General features: G+C 34.0%; 2 protein-coding genes across 2 annotated transcripts; one reads left to right on the top strand and one right to left on the bottom strand.

Moving 5' to 3' along the window:
- Positions 1-4,488: 4,488 nt before the first annotated feature.
- LOC125801553 (tripartite motif-containing protein 16-like) lies at positions 4,489-5,159 on the top strand (the record flags this gene model as incomplete). Its single annotated transcript, XM_049478389.1, has 1 exon — positions 4,489-5,159. A coding segment is annotated over one exon (624 nt), but the record flags the coding sequence as incomplete, so codon positions are not given.
- A 2,442-nt stretch (positions 5,160-7,601) lies between these two features.
- On the bottom strand, positions 7,602-15,346 carry LOC125801289 (zinc finger protein OZF-like). The gene is made up of 2 exons (XM_049477758.1): positions 15,243-15,346; positions 7,602-11,584 (listed from the first exon to the last, which is right to left on the bottom strand). The coding sequence occupies exon 2, from the start codon at positions 11,424-11,426 to the stop codon at positions 10,320-10,322; it is 1,107 nt and encodes a 368-aa protein (XP_049333715.1). The 5' UTR covers positions 11,427-11,584; positions 15,243-15,346; the 3' UTR covers positions 7,602-10,319.
- Between the last annotated feature and the right edge of the window lie 723 nt (positions 15,347-16,069).

The raw sequence follows: 16,069 nt of genomic DNA, 5'->3' as shown, positions 1-16,069 counted from the left end.
AACCGCTCACATAGCCGAGCTCTAACACCAGTGTGGCTAAATACACTAATTACAATATAAAAAACACACACAGGGGACAGTACGAACACCTACCTGCTGTTTTACTGCTGTTTTTAGCCTCTTTAACTCTACATGCTAATCGCTAAATTAGCTTCAGTCACCTAGCTTAGCTAGCTAGCTCAGAGCAGGTAGAAAACAAGCTGCCACTCTAACTTACCTGTGTCTGGTGAACCGTGTTGTGTAGCAAAACTTTTATATTATATTATATTAAATATATATATATATATATATATATATATATATATATATATATATATATATATATATATATATATATATCGTAGCAAGGAACACATTTTTTACAAAACATAATAATAATTTGCAACAGATTTAATTTATTTTCAACTTCCAGTTATAAAGTCCTATCATTTTTTTGGGGGGGGGGGGGGGGGATTCTCTGAAAATTAAAAAAAGTTAATCCTGTGAATGCTCTGTAAGTTCATATAAATTCGCAATTTCTGAACAATATCAACACAGTTTTTGACATATTATTTTATAATTTACATATATTAGACACACTGGACCAAAACAAAAAGACCATGTCATGTCAACCACCCTTATATAAAATGCAGAACATCTCAAAGACACTAGATGGAGGCAGTGCTCCTTTCTCCCAGCATTATTATCACAGTGTACACATGTGGAGTAAAGTCACATCAGAGAACATGAAATACCAACTTTTGTTGGTATTTTTGTACTTTTTTATTTTTTTAAAAATGTGTATTTAAGAGGTAAATTAAATGATTTAGTGATTTTTGTTAGTTTGTTTCTAAATTGTTTATTATTATTATTATTATTATTATTTGTTTAATTGTCATTTACCTTTATGTAACCCTTAAATAAATAATGACAGTGAGCTCAGGCTGTTTAATGCAGTCATGGAAAACAGAATCATCATGAAAAAATCTTGAAAACGTTATAAAATGTGGGTCAGAGCATGCGCAGTGCGGGGAGGAGCACTTTTGGACGGGTAGCAGAACTCGGCAGAACACCGGTCTGAAAACTGGGGGTTTTACAGCTATGTGGGAGAAATTTGACTCATGAATATTCAAACATTCCATTCGGCCCTGTGATATGATTGGCTGACAATAGCTCCGCCCACACACACACTCACTCGCACACACATACACTACAAACAAACACTACACACTACATACAAACACACTAGATACAATCAGTACACACAAACACTACACACACCCAATACACACCCAAATACACATACACTACATACACCCAATACAAACACACTACATAAACACACATACACTGCATACAAACACTACACAAACTAAACATAACACTACACACACACACATTAAATATAACACTACACACACTAAATATAAACACTGCACACACACACACTAAATATAAACACTGCACACACACACACTAAATATAACACTACACACACTAAATATAACACTATACACACTAAATATAACACTATACACACTAAATATAACACTATACACACACTAAATATAACACTATACACACACTAAATATAACACTATACACACACTAAATATAACACTACACACACTAAATATAACACTATACACACACTAAATATAACACTATACACACACTAAATATAACACTATACACACACTAAATATAACACTATACACACTAAATATAACACTATACACACTAAATATAACACTATACACACTAAATATAACACTATACACACTAAATATAACACTACACACACTAAATATAACACTATACACACACTAAATATAACACTATACACACACTAAATATAACACTATACACACACTAAATATAACACTATACACACACTAAATATAACACTATACACACACTAAATATAACACTATACACACACTAAATATAACACTATACACACTAAATATAACACTATACACACTAAATATAACACTACACACACTAAATATAACACTATACACACACTAAATATAACACTATACACACACTAAATATAACACTATACACACACTAAATATAACACTATACACACTAAATATAACACTATACACACTAAATATAACACTATACACACACTAAATATAACACTATACACACACTAAATATAACACTATACACACACTAAATATAACACTACACACACTAAATATAACACTATACACACACTAAATATAACACTATACACACTAAATATAACACTATACACACACTAAATATAACACTATACACACACTAAATATAACACTATACACACTAAATATAACACTATACACACTAAATATAACACTATACACACACTAAATATAACACTATACACACACTAAATATAACACTATACACACACTAAATATAACACTATACACACACTAAATATAACACTATACACACACTAAATATAACACTATACACACACTAAATATAACACTATACACACACTAAATATAACACTATACACACACTAAATATAACACTACACACACTAAATATAACACTATACACACACTAAATATAACACTATACACACACTAAATATAACACTATACACACACTAAATATAACACTATACACACTAAATATAACACTATACACACTAAATATAACACTATACACACACTAAATATAACACTATACACACACTAAATATAACACTATACACACACTAAATATAACACTACACACACACTAAATATAACACCACACACTAAATATAACACTACACACACTAAATATAACACTATACACACACTAAATATAACACTATACACACACTAAATATAACACTATACACACACTAAATATAACACTATACACACACTAAATATAACACTACACACACACTAAATATAACACTATACACACTAAATATAACACTACACACACTAAATATAACACTATACACACACTAAATATAACACTATACACACACTAAATATAACACTACACACACTAAATATAACACTATACACACACTAAATATAACACTATACACACACTAAATATAACACTATACACACACTAAATATAACACTATACACACACTAAATATAACACTATACACACACTAAATATAACACTACACACACACTAAATATAACACCACACACTAAATATAACACTACACACACTAAATATAACACTATACACACACTAAATATAACACTATACACACACTAAATATAACACTATACACACACTAAATATAACACTATACACACACTAAATATAACACTATACACACACTAAATATAACACCACACACTAAATATAACACTACACACACTAAATATAACACTATACACACACTAAATATAACACTATACACACACTAAATATAACACTACACACACTAAATATAACACTATACACACACTAAATATAACACTATACACACTAAATATAACACTATACACACACTAAATATAACACTACACACACTAAATATAACACTATACACACACTAAATATAACACTACACACACACTAAATATAACACTACACACACTAAATATAACACTATACACACACTAAATATAACACTACACACACTAAATATAACACTACACACACTAAATATAACACTATACACACACTAAATATAACACTACACACACTAAATATAACAACACACCCACACTAAATATAACACTACACACACTAAATATAACACTATACACACACTAAATATAACACTACACACACTAAATATAACACTACACACACTAAATATAACACTAAATATAACACTACACACACTAAATATAACACTATACACACACTAAATATAACACTACACACACTAAATATAACACTACACACACTAAATATAACACTAAATATAACACTACACACACTAAATATAACAACACACCCACACTAAATATAACACTACACACACTAAATATAACACTATACACACACTAAATATAACACTACACACACTAAATATAACACTACACACACTAAATATAACACTAAATATAACACTACACACACTAAATATAACAACACACCCACACTAAATATAACACTACACACACTAAATATAACACTATACACACACTAAATATTACACTACACACACTAAATATAACACTACACACACTAAATATAACACTACACACACACTAAATATAACACTACACACACTAAATATAACACTATACACACACTAAATATAACACTATACACACACTAAATATAACACTACACACACACTAAATATAACACTATACACACACTAAATATAACACTACACACACTAAATATAACACTATACACACACTAAATATAACACTATACACACTAAATATAACACTATACACACACTAAATATAACACTACACACACACTAAATATAACACTATACACACACTAAATATAACACTACACACACTAAATATAACACTACACACACACTAAATATAACAACACACCCACACTAAATATAACACTATACACACTAAATACACTCTGTGTGTGTTGTTGTGTTCAGACGGCTGTGATTTCACTCTGGATCTGAACACAGCGCAGCGTCGTCTCTCTCTGAGTGAGGAGAACAGGAGGGTGGAGAGGAGAGTGGAGCTGCAGTCGTATCCTGATCATCCAGAGAGATTTAATGTGTGGCCGCAGGTTCTGAGTAGAGAGAGTGTTACTGGTGTTACTGGACGCTGTTACTGGGAGGCTGAGTGGAGCGGGGGATATGGAGCTGATGTAGCTCTGAGTTATAAAACCATCAGCAGGAAAGGAGGAGGATTAGACTGTGTGTTTGGAGGGAATATAAATTCCTGGAGTCTGAGCTGCTCTGATATCAGATACTCTGTTCTTCACAATAATAACAGAACTGATCTCTCCACTCCTCCCTCCGACTGTAGGAGAGTAGGAGTGTATGTGGACTGTCCCTCCGGCACTCTGTCCTTCTACAGAGTCTCCTCTCATACACACACACACTCACACACACCCTCACCCTCTCTCACACACTTACACACATTCTACACCACCTTCACTCAGCCCCTCTATGCAGGGTTTTGGGTTGGTCCTGGCTCCTCAGTGCATCTGTGTAAGATAGAATAACCCTGTGTGTAACAGTGATTCTGTGTGTGTGTGTGTGTGTGTGTGGGAGGTAGAATGTGTGTATAAATATACGTATGTAAATATTTTATATTTTATAGATATTTTTAATATATAAAATATTTTATATATATAAATATTTTATATATATAGAAGATTTTGATTTTTTTCCCAGAACCTTTATTTTAGTTACTGTTCTCTTTATTCACTGTTATCACTTATTCTTGTTTTATTTTATTGTAAAATAAGTTCATATTAATAAAGCTAAATAAATGAAGAAAGGTGAAGAGGAGTCTGATGTTTTTTTGTGTGTTTGGTTTGTGTGGTCAGATTACGGTGGAAGTTGGAGTCGAGCTTGGTGGTGTAATTAACATTTCTGTTTTTTGGTCTTTTGCTTGTTGTAGTTTCTTGTCTTGTCTCATCTTGTCTTGTCTTGTCCATGACAGCGTCTGTCCCTCAACAAAGCTGCAGTACAGTCCACTGAAGTCCTGCGTCATTCTGTAGTCCTTGTACGGCTTCCGTGTCTAAGCGTTTTTTTCTCTGTGAGGAGAGTGAATGAGTTTTTTTAAAAACTGTCCTCTATCACATTCTGTAGTAAATAAATGTTTAGAACCCTGTACGTTTTATTCTCTGTACATTTACCTCTTAAACATCACTGGATCCTCTGAATTATGAGATCATTAAAGAGTCGAAATGAGAAAAAATAGCTTACATTTTGTTTCTCTAAAAATTACAGAAGTTAGCTTTAAGCTAATGCTACAGCGCAGCTGCAGAGATCGGCAGGGGACTCTTTTCGGCGCGACACCAGCAAACACCGGCGTAGTTTACAGCATATTTCCTCATTGAGGAGAGCGGAAAGTGTTACAGCAGGAAATCAATAACCCAGCAGCACAGAATTACCCTAGAACCAGCTTTAAACGCTATAACACGTTTTACCATTTACTCTCTTTATTATGCAGTGAAATAAATTAGAGATGTTTGTTACTTCTGGCTCGTTGTTACGATTTGTCGATTTGTGTACGTTAAATATTTTAGACTCTATGGCTCTTTATCTAGCTGGGTTAGCTCTGTGGTTCTGGAGTAACTCTGTCCTAGTTTTCCTGCTGTATCACTCAGCGAGGGCAGATAGTTAATTGATTAGTTAGTTGTTAGTTGATTATTTAGATCAGATGTGCTGTAATTAGTCTAAATTAATGACCGTAATTAAATACTAAACACAGCGGGGAAGCGCTGCTTCTGAACTAAGAACCACTGAGCAGCTAAAGCTAATTTTCTTTTATTGTCTAACGTTTTAAAGCTCTAACACAGGCTACACTGCTCAACATCACCAGACTGAAAGTGTTTTCACCTGTTTAAATACTTCAATGATCCCCTGTGAAGAAGAAGAATAATAATCCAAAACGTGATCTGGCCGGAGTTTACTGGTGTTGTGCAGAATCGAGTCTGGTGTCATTTCCAGCCGCTGTGCTGTGACGTCAGTTAAGCATTAGCTTAAAGCTAGCATTTTTTAAATTACTACCCTTAAACGATCCCGAAATTCAGAGGATCTAGTGATATTTAGGAGGTAAATGTACACAGAATAAAACGTACAGGGTTCTGAACATATTTATTTACCACAGAATGCGACAGAGACCAGTTTTTGAAAAGCCCATTCAAATTCCCCATTCACTTAAACCGATTAGACACGGAACCCCAAATATGTGCATAAACAACATGGCGCCGACTACAAAATAACAACACAGCTTCAGTGGTCTATTACAAAGCTCCTCTCCATGAAGCTCAGCTTCATCCGGGTTATGTAGAGCCCCGCCCCCTCCCCCGCTATATCACATTATACCCCATCACCGCTAGAGGGAGCCCGCGAGGGAATCCTCAATGCATGGAGCTGAATGGCGCTAAACAGCTAAAACTCTCATTTAAAACACTGTATAACTACTTCTCTTGGGTTTTCCCTTAATTTTACAAAGTAGAACAAAGTATTTCACTAAAATAGGAAAGAAAACGTACCCCTATATTTGCATTTTCTAAAACTAATGTTTTTTATTCAGTAGATTCACTAGCATTACTGCTACTGATGCTGGAGTTACACACAGAGAGCTCATTTAAAACAATTAAAACAAAAAAAAATGAGTTCAATTTTCAGTATAAAAAATATAGAACAGTTGTTCCATATGAAGTACAGTAAAAAAAAAATAATTCTGTTAGTAAACATTCCAAAATGTAAAAATATATAATAAATAAATACTGCATTAATACATTTAAAGTCCGTTATTTAATGGTTGACATTTCAATAACAGTGTAATTATGTTACTTAGTAACTTTACTGTTATTTAAATTTTGTAAAATCTCAATAAGTAGATTTAATAAGTAAATTTGTATATTACAGCCTACATCTTTTTTTAATGGAAAGGAGAATAAGTTTACCATCTTTTACATCATGACATGCAGTGTTTTAATAACTTACTGATCCATGCATTCAGCAAGAAGATGCATTTTTTTCAGGAAGCTCTTTATTAGAAAGTTTACTATTCCCTTTCAGTACTGAAATGAGCTCAGACAGTGAAATCAGCTATATCCCGAAAAAAATCCTAAAACCCAGCCAAGGTGGATAAAACTGCTATCAACCTACATGGTGGTAATCCCTCTAACCTGAACATCTAATTAACATAACCACTCCCATTAGACAGCCCTATAGAGGCCAAAGCACTCATAAACACTCCCCCTATAGAGGCCAGAAACACTCCCACACCCCCACAATACAGTCCAGCCAAAATTGGGGAATAAATGCTTGTGAACATAACAGTGTTTAAATAAATAATAAAAAAGTGTAAAGCAGCCCTAACATTTAACTAAACAGTGAAATTGAAGCTTATAGCTGCGTTCCAATATGAAGGCAGCTGCCTAGGTAGTCGTAGCCTTCAAAGACGGCTCTCTCGTTCAGCAGCATTTTAACCAATAAGGGATCTTATGAAGCAGCTCCTTCTGGACACGTTCTGTTCTCGTGGGCTCTGTTCACACAACCAAGTTATTAACCACTTATCTCAGGGTAAATCTCAAAGCATGATGGGATTGCCTTCGCTGAAAAAGGCGACATCTCTCCCTGCCTTCAAATGGCAGGTTTAATACTAACTGCTGTTCAGCACTATGTTGTTGTTTTTTTTACTTATTTTACAGCTGCTTTGATAACCAAGATATCAGTGTACCCTTACATAATAAAAGAGGATTATGAGAAATTTTAATCTGAGCTCCTGAAAGTCACCCATTCTTTAAACTCCACTAGGTAGGATTGAGATTTTGTGCTCGTGGGCTCCCCCTACAGTTGCAGAGTGTAATAAATGTATACAGCACTGTCCCCTGGCTACTTTTTCCATCAGAAAGTAAAAAGCACACGAAAATAATTACAACCATCATCAATTTGTCTCTTTTAGCATGAAATGTTTACTTTAGTGTAATCACGACTGAAACAAGACATTTCTTCTGTGTCTAGAACTGATAAAACAGCGTGTTTTAAACAGAGTAGCACTGTTAGCCCTCACCACCAAACAAGCATAGCATGAAATAATATTAAAACTAAAACACAGTATCAGTAAAATCAGCTTTTACAAGTCCCAAACTACAATGTAGATTTCGGTTTGGGGCGATTTACTGCAAGCTAAGCTTACAAACAGCCATATTTTACACTTAACATGATATATTTACACATTTAACCCGATCGCTAATGCTAATCGCTAATGCTAATCGCTGCTAGCTTCCGCCTGCTAGCCTTTAACAGCTTTAGCAGTTAAAACAAACACTTTAACTCAACTTATACATCACATATTTACACTCTGGTTGTTTTAATAACCTTTTAACTCTCTTATTAACGTTTTACGCTCATTACAGAACAGAAATACCCACTGATTTACTTATAATCTGTATTTATCTGGTTCTATCTGAACTCACCAGAGCTTCTCAGCACAAAACACGTATCTTTTGAGCGAATCTTTTTAGTGAACTGATTCTAATGATTTAACCCCCTTAAAAATTGTACAGAGGATTCTTGTCATTTAAATCTGTGAATTTAAATGACAAGAATCCTCTGTTTTTTAACTGTACAATTTTTAAGGGGGTTACATGTTAATTTATGGGATAAAAAAGTGTAAAAACACACTCGCTGACGTATAAACACAGTCTTTGGTGTAGAAATACACATTTTGCAAGAATAATGTTCTTATTACATTCATTCTATCTAAAACAAAGGCGTACAGTACAGGCCAAACGTTTAGACACACCTTCTCTTTTTTAATGTGTTTTCTTTATTTTCATGACTACATTGTAGATTCTCACTGAAGCATCAAATCTATGAATGAACACATGTGGAGTTTTAAGTACTTAATAAAAAATGAGCTGAACCTCCACAGTCACCGGACCTGAACCCAATCCAGATGGTTTGGGGTGAGCTGGAGCACAGAGTGAAGAAGACAAAGGAGCAACAAGTGCTGATAAACACCTCTGGGAACTCCTTCTCCTTCAAGACTGTTGGAAAAACATTTCAGGTGGCCACCTCTTGAAGCTCATTGAGAGAATGATGCCAAGAGTGTGCAAAGCAGTAATCAGAGCACAGGGTGGCTATTTAAAATATATATATATATATATAATTTTTTTTTAGTTATTTCACCTCTTTTTGTTAAGTACAAAACTCAACATTCATAGTTTTTATGCCTTCAGTGAGAATCTACAATTTAAATAGTCATAAAAAAAAGAAAATGCATTGAAAAAGTGAACTTTTAGCCTGTACTGTATGTACAGTTTTAATTTAAAGCCTTTGATAAATTCCATGGTCTTTGGGCCTTTCGCGGAGACTCCAATCTTTTTATTGGTTGCGCTTATATTGGTTCATTTATCAATATCAACTGTGACCTGGCTAACTGCTTGTCCCAAAGTAAAGGTATCCGTGGATCACAGGCTCAGAAACCTACAATATGTTCTAAAAAAACATTTAATTTTTAATGTTAACCTGCAAAAAATGACAAATTAATGAATCCCTTTGAACAACATTAAACAGAGTTACACAATGCACCTTTGCATTCATAACACGAATAAGGTTCAACATATCAGAATTATGAAATATATGTTCTTAATTTATGGAGTTGGTAGTACCACGTATACACTGTTCACTATGATGACTGTTGAATAAAACACTTCCCAAAGTCTGAGCAGTAATATGGTTTCTATTTTGTGTGAATGCGCTGGTGTTTTTTTAGATTACTCTGTAGAGTAAAACACTTCCCACACTCTGAGCAGTGATACGGTTTCTCTCCTGTGTGAATGCGCTGATGCAGATTTAGATTACTCTGTTGAGTAAAACATTTCCCACAGTCTGAGCAGTAATATGGTTTAACTCCTGTGTGAATGCGCTGGTGTTTTTTGAGATCACTCTGTTTAATAAAACTCTTCCCACAGTCTGAGCAGTGATACGGTTTCTCTCCTGTGTGAACACGCTGGTGTTGTTTGAGATGACTCTGTTGAGTAAAACATTTCCCACACTCTGAGCAGTAATATGGTTTAACTCCAGTGTGAACGCTCTGATGCAGTTTGAGACTGCTCTGCCGACTAAAACTCATTCCACAGTCTGAGCAGTGATACGGTTTCTCTCCTGTGTGAATGCGCTGATGCAGTTTGAGAGTACTTTGTAGATTAAAACTCTTCCCACACTCTAAGCAGTTATATGGTTTAACTCCAGTGTGCACTCGCTGGTGATTTAGGAGATTACCCTGTTGAGCAAAAGTCTTCCCACAGTCTGAGCAGTGATACGGTTTCTCTCCTGTGTGAATGCGCTGATGATTTTGGAGATTACCCTGTTGAGCAAAACTCTTCCCACAGTCTGAGCAGTGATACGGTTTTACTCCTGTGTGAATGAGCTGGTGTTTTTTGAGACTACTCTGTGCAGTAAAACTCTTCCCACACTCTGAGCAGTGATACGGTTTCTCTCCTGTGTGAACGCGCTGGTGTTTTTTGAGATCACTCTGTTGAGCAAAACTCTTTCCACAGTCTGAGCAGTTAAACGGTTTCACTCCTGTGTGAACGCGCTGGTGTCTTTTAAAATTATTTTGTAGATTAAAACTCATCCCACAGTCTGAGCAGTGATACGGTTTCTCTCCTGTGTGAATGCGCTGATGCAGTTTGAAATGACTCGGTCGACTAAAACTCTTCCCACAGTCTGAGCACTGATGCGGTTTCTTTCCTGTGTGAACGCGCTGGTGATTTTTAAGATCACTCTGTTTTGTAAATCCCTTGACAGGGTGCTGATGTTTCTCCATGCCGGGATTTGAATTCATTTGTCTGTTGAATGTAGCAAACGATTTCTGCGTGTTCTGGAGATTCTTCAGGACGGCTTCTGCTTCACCTCTTTCAGCAGTTTAACATTGCTCGTTGTTAAATATCCTGGTTGTTGGTGATACATTTCAGGAGAAAACCTGGATTTTTTTTTTTATTACTGGAAAAAAAAAAAGATATGGGTCAATGACGTATAAGGATTTTGAACATGCCAATTTAAAAATATAAAAAAATAAAAAGTATCTGTTGCAATTGTTCAAAAATTTTAAATGTTGTGAACACAAACTCATATTAAAATTTTAGATTGAGTGATTTTAGTGTATTTTTATTTATAAGAATTGGCCTTGGTCTTACAAAATGTCATGTGGTGCGACTGTGATTAATGTTAAAATTAATACATTTCCTTAATATACTTTATTTTTCTTTTACAAATTCCCACTAATATAAAGTGCCTATAAATAAAGTATTTGCATTATTTTTTGGTTTTGTAAATAATGATCTCAATTTAGTTTTTTTAGTGTCACAATCACTGGCTTTAATGGAGTTTATAGGGTAATTTTTCCTGTAAATCCTATAAAACTGTTAAAATGTTTTCTAAAATAACATAAACTTCAGCATACAGTATCAATACTTAATATTTCAGCAACAGAAAATGGGTACTTTATTTTAAATTAAATACAGTTACTGTTATTATAGGTTGCACCACATGATGAGTGGTCGCTCCAAATTACATGAAGTATCATATCATTACTATTTAACTATTTATAGAGATCAATAAACAATAAATTCAACAAAATAAATAAATACAAAAATACAATTCCATACCAAACCAGAATTGTTTTCTATTTTTTCCCCAATTTGTTCCTAATTTACATGACCAATTACCCAACTTACTCATTCAGATTTCCCCTATTACTAGTGATGCCCCAACACCAGGAGGATGAAGACTAGCACACGCCTCCTCCGACACATGTGAAGTCAGACTCCGCCTCTTTTTGAACTTTTTGAATTTTTTGAGTAGCATCACAGCGCTAACACTCGGAGAAAAACACAGTGACTTGGTTCCTGATACATCAGCTCACAGACGCAGCCTTGTGCTGATCTACATCACCCTAGGAGTGATGAGGGGAAAAGAGCCCCATCTACTGTACCCACCCAGAGAGAGCCAGACCAGTTTTGCTCCCTCATGGCTTCAGCAGCTGATGGCAAGCTGCATGACTGGGATTCAAACTGGCAATCTCCTGATCATAATGGCAGCGTTTAAGAAAGTTGGAGAAAGTTTTCTAAAAGTTACTGGATGTTCTCAATTGTTACAATATTTTTTTTTTGCTTGTTTCCGGTTGCACTTTAACCACTAAGGGGAAATTTAAGTAAAAACAAAACAAAAAAATGTTAAAATGTTTTTAACCATTTCGTTATCATCTGTAGTTTAATGTTTTGTCAAAATCGATTTTGGGGACATATTGCCCAGCTCTACACCTCCTTATACCTAATTTGTGCAGCATCTGAAGACAAAACCTGGTGAATCTTTAAGGTGCCTCTAACAGTAGTTAATTTGACTGAAATCATTGCATCATGTTTCTGAACGTAATAGTTGACCCTGATTTTTTGGCCAGCATCTAATCTCATCTCAAGTCTAATTGCTGCGGGATTAGAATTATGACGAGCGTTTTTTTTTACTTTGCTTGACAGCGGCATCTGGTAAAATAGATTTACAGTTGTAAAGAAATACATATATTTTTTTTTATATATACATTTACTTTTTTTTTTTGCATTTTTCTAATTATATTTTACAAAGATTTGACATTTTATGTAATTTTGGCTCAAAATGACAAAAATTGCATTAAAATATTTTCCAAAAAAATACTAAAATATAGTAAAAGCACAAAAAATGATAATCAAGTCCATTTATCTAACATGGAAAACACTCTGCAATGGTCGCACCACATGACATTTGGTCGCACCACATGATGTTTTTAAGTTCAGTCAGAATTTACAGGCAGAGGATTGGCCACCTTAACAAAATAAGCTAACTTCCCACAAAAGGTCACAATGAAATTTATAATCAAAATATTTATTTTTAGAAATAACTTAACTCAATATTTTTTTAAGTCATACCACATGATATCCAAATGTGGCCACTACATACCAGCTGTTAAAAAAGTTATTTTTTTATCAAATTTAAAAGAGAGTTATAAACTTGCTTGCAGCTTCCACAGGTCCCTGGCAAACAGGTAAATGGTGCAACTTCCTATATTTAAATTGGTTTTAACATAAAGGTCCCAAAGTAGTAGTTTCTTGATGGTCGCACCACATGATATTCTATAAAATGGAGATTATCGGACAAATTTTGCTTGTATATTACGATGGAAATAAATTTACAAATGCTTTGCAATTTTGTACAGGACTAAAAAACACTTTGAAAATCATGCCAAAAAGGGCAAAAATAAATAAATAAATAATAATTTAGGTTAGGAGTAATTTCAAAGAAGTTAAAAAAATTAAGTAAATATAGGTTACAGTGCTCTCATTTTATCTTATACATATCTTTATGTTTTGTAATTTTCTGACTTGCAGTATATCTCTACCTTTCACTTCCTATATTTAAATATTAAGAATGTAACCTGGCTGCCAGAGTCACACAGTATGATTTGCTTGTTATTTACATGTTTTCTCAATAATGGTCAATTATTAGAATTTAATGACATTTAATTTAATTAGTTTTTAATATTTCAGTGAGAATGAGCACAAAAAAAGCATTTTTAATTTACATAAAATTATAAAAGTTTTTACATATATTAACCAAAGTCAGTTTCAAGCTTACAGTGATACTCACTCTTCAAGTCGAGACTTGTTGAGCCAGAGAGCAGCAGAAGCTCTACTCCTGCAGATTCAGAGCACCTCAAAGACCTGCTGCAGTTTTACTGCAACTAATGTTACCCAAAATTTCATCATCTCTAACTAAACTATATTCCACCTTCTTATAAGTTGTCCTGGAAACGTAGCTAAATATTTAGTGAATAAAGGACTGTAGATTTTAATGGGAACATCTTAACAATCTTAACTTTGTTAAACAGTGTCTTTCAGCTTGATATTTGTTTTATTATAATAAATGTTCTTTTATACAAAGTATATTATCAGGGGAGACTTATTTAATGCATCTACACAAATACAGCTCCAGAAATTACACATTTTAATTAGTTTAATCATAAAAAGATGTGTTTGTGTCTTTAAAACAAAACATAAAAACAATTAAAATGGATGGATGGCGGACAATGCAGCGTCTATGCAAAAAAATGCTGACTTGATGCCTTGCTGGCCACATTATCTCACTTAGAAGGAAGTGCAGGAAAGTTTGTATTCGAATTAAAAGAATAAAATATGTCCTGACTTGGTGAAGGTATTGGCAGCTGTGTTTAGCTGTGTTGTCTTTAGCTACCGGTTAAAAATGCTGGTAACGTTAGCCAGCTAGATAACATTATCTACCTGGTTAAAAAAAACACTGGGAACATTGGTTAGCTAGATAACATTAGATAATTGGTTAATAAAGAACTGTGAATATTATCTAGCTAGGTAATTTTAGCTACTGGGTTAAAAAAGCACTGACAACTTTAGCTAGCTAGATAAAGCTGACGACTGGTTAAAAACGCTGGTAATATTAGCTAGCTAGCTAGCTAATATCAGCTACTTTGGTCCCCTATTATGAGCCTATTAAACAGTTCTCTTCAGATCCCACTGTAAAGGAACACTTAAATATTATTCCCACATTAAAAGAGAGAGAAAGAGAGAGAGAGAGAGAGAGAGAAATTTCTTCATACCTTCAGTAGTTCAGCTGATCCTGCTCTTCCTCCGTCGCTACGGGAGATTAAACTCATCCAGCTACAGACCCCGGAAGCTCAGCCTCATCCGGGTTATGTAGATGTTTTTAATTTTAACATTTAAAACATCTAAAACTACTTCTCTGGGGGTTTTCCTTTAATTTAACAAAGTAGAACAAAGTATTTCACTAAAATAGGAAAGAAAACAAACCCCTATATTTCCATAGGATTGAGATTTTGTGCTCGTGAGCTCCCCCTACAGTTGCAGAGTGTAATAAATGTATACAGCACTGTTGTAAAGTCCCTCCCTCTGTCTCTTGGCTTATTTTTTCATCAGAAAGTAAAAAGCATAGGAAAATAATTACAACCATCATCAATTGTCTCTTTTTCCATGAAATGTTTACTTTATTGTAATCACGACTGAAACAAGACTGTGTCTAGAACTGATAAAACAGCGTGAAATGTCAACCTTTAAATAACAGATTTTAAATGTATTAATGCAGTATTTATTTATTTATTTATTTTTTTACATTTTGGAATGTTTACTAACAGAAAAACATAATTTACTGTACTTAACTCAAGTTCATATGGGGAAAAAATGTAACTCATTTTTCATTTTGCGCGGTGTTTCAGCACCGCAGAGATAATTATTAAAGCCTTTAAATTGCAGTTTTAATTGTTTTAAATGAGCTCTCTGTGTGTAACTCCAGCATCAGTAGCAGTAATGCTAGTACATCTACTAAATAAAAAACATAAGTTTTAGAAAATGGAAATATAGGGTCAGGTTTTCTTTCCTATTTTAGTGTAACACTTTGTTCTACTTTGTA

The sequence above is a fragment of the Astyanax mexicanus genome, chromosome 4 (genome assembly GCF_023375975.1).
Source record: "Astyanax mexicanus isolate ESR-SI-001 chromosome 4, AstMex3_surface, whole genome shotgun sequence".
In the NCBI taxonomy this organism is placed as follows: Eukaryota; Metazoa; Chordata; class Actinopteri; order Characiformes; family Acestrorhamphidae; genus Astyanax; species Astyanax mexicanus.
Note: the sequence above shows the minus strand (reverse complement) of the source record. Positions and strands in the feature narration are given on the sequence as shown.

Coding starts and splice junctions, on each gene's coding strand:
- LOC125801289 (XM_049477758.1), bottom strand. CDS start 11,426: ATGAATTCAAATCCCGGCATGGAGAAACATCAGCACCCTGTCAAGGGA.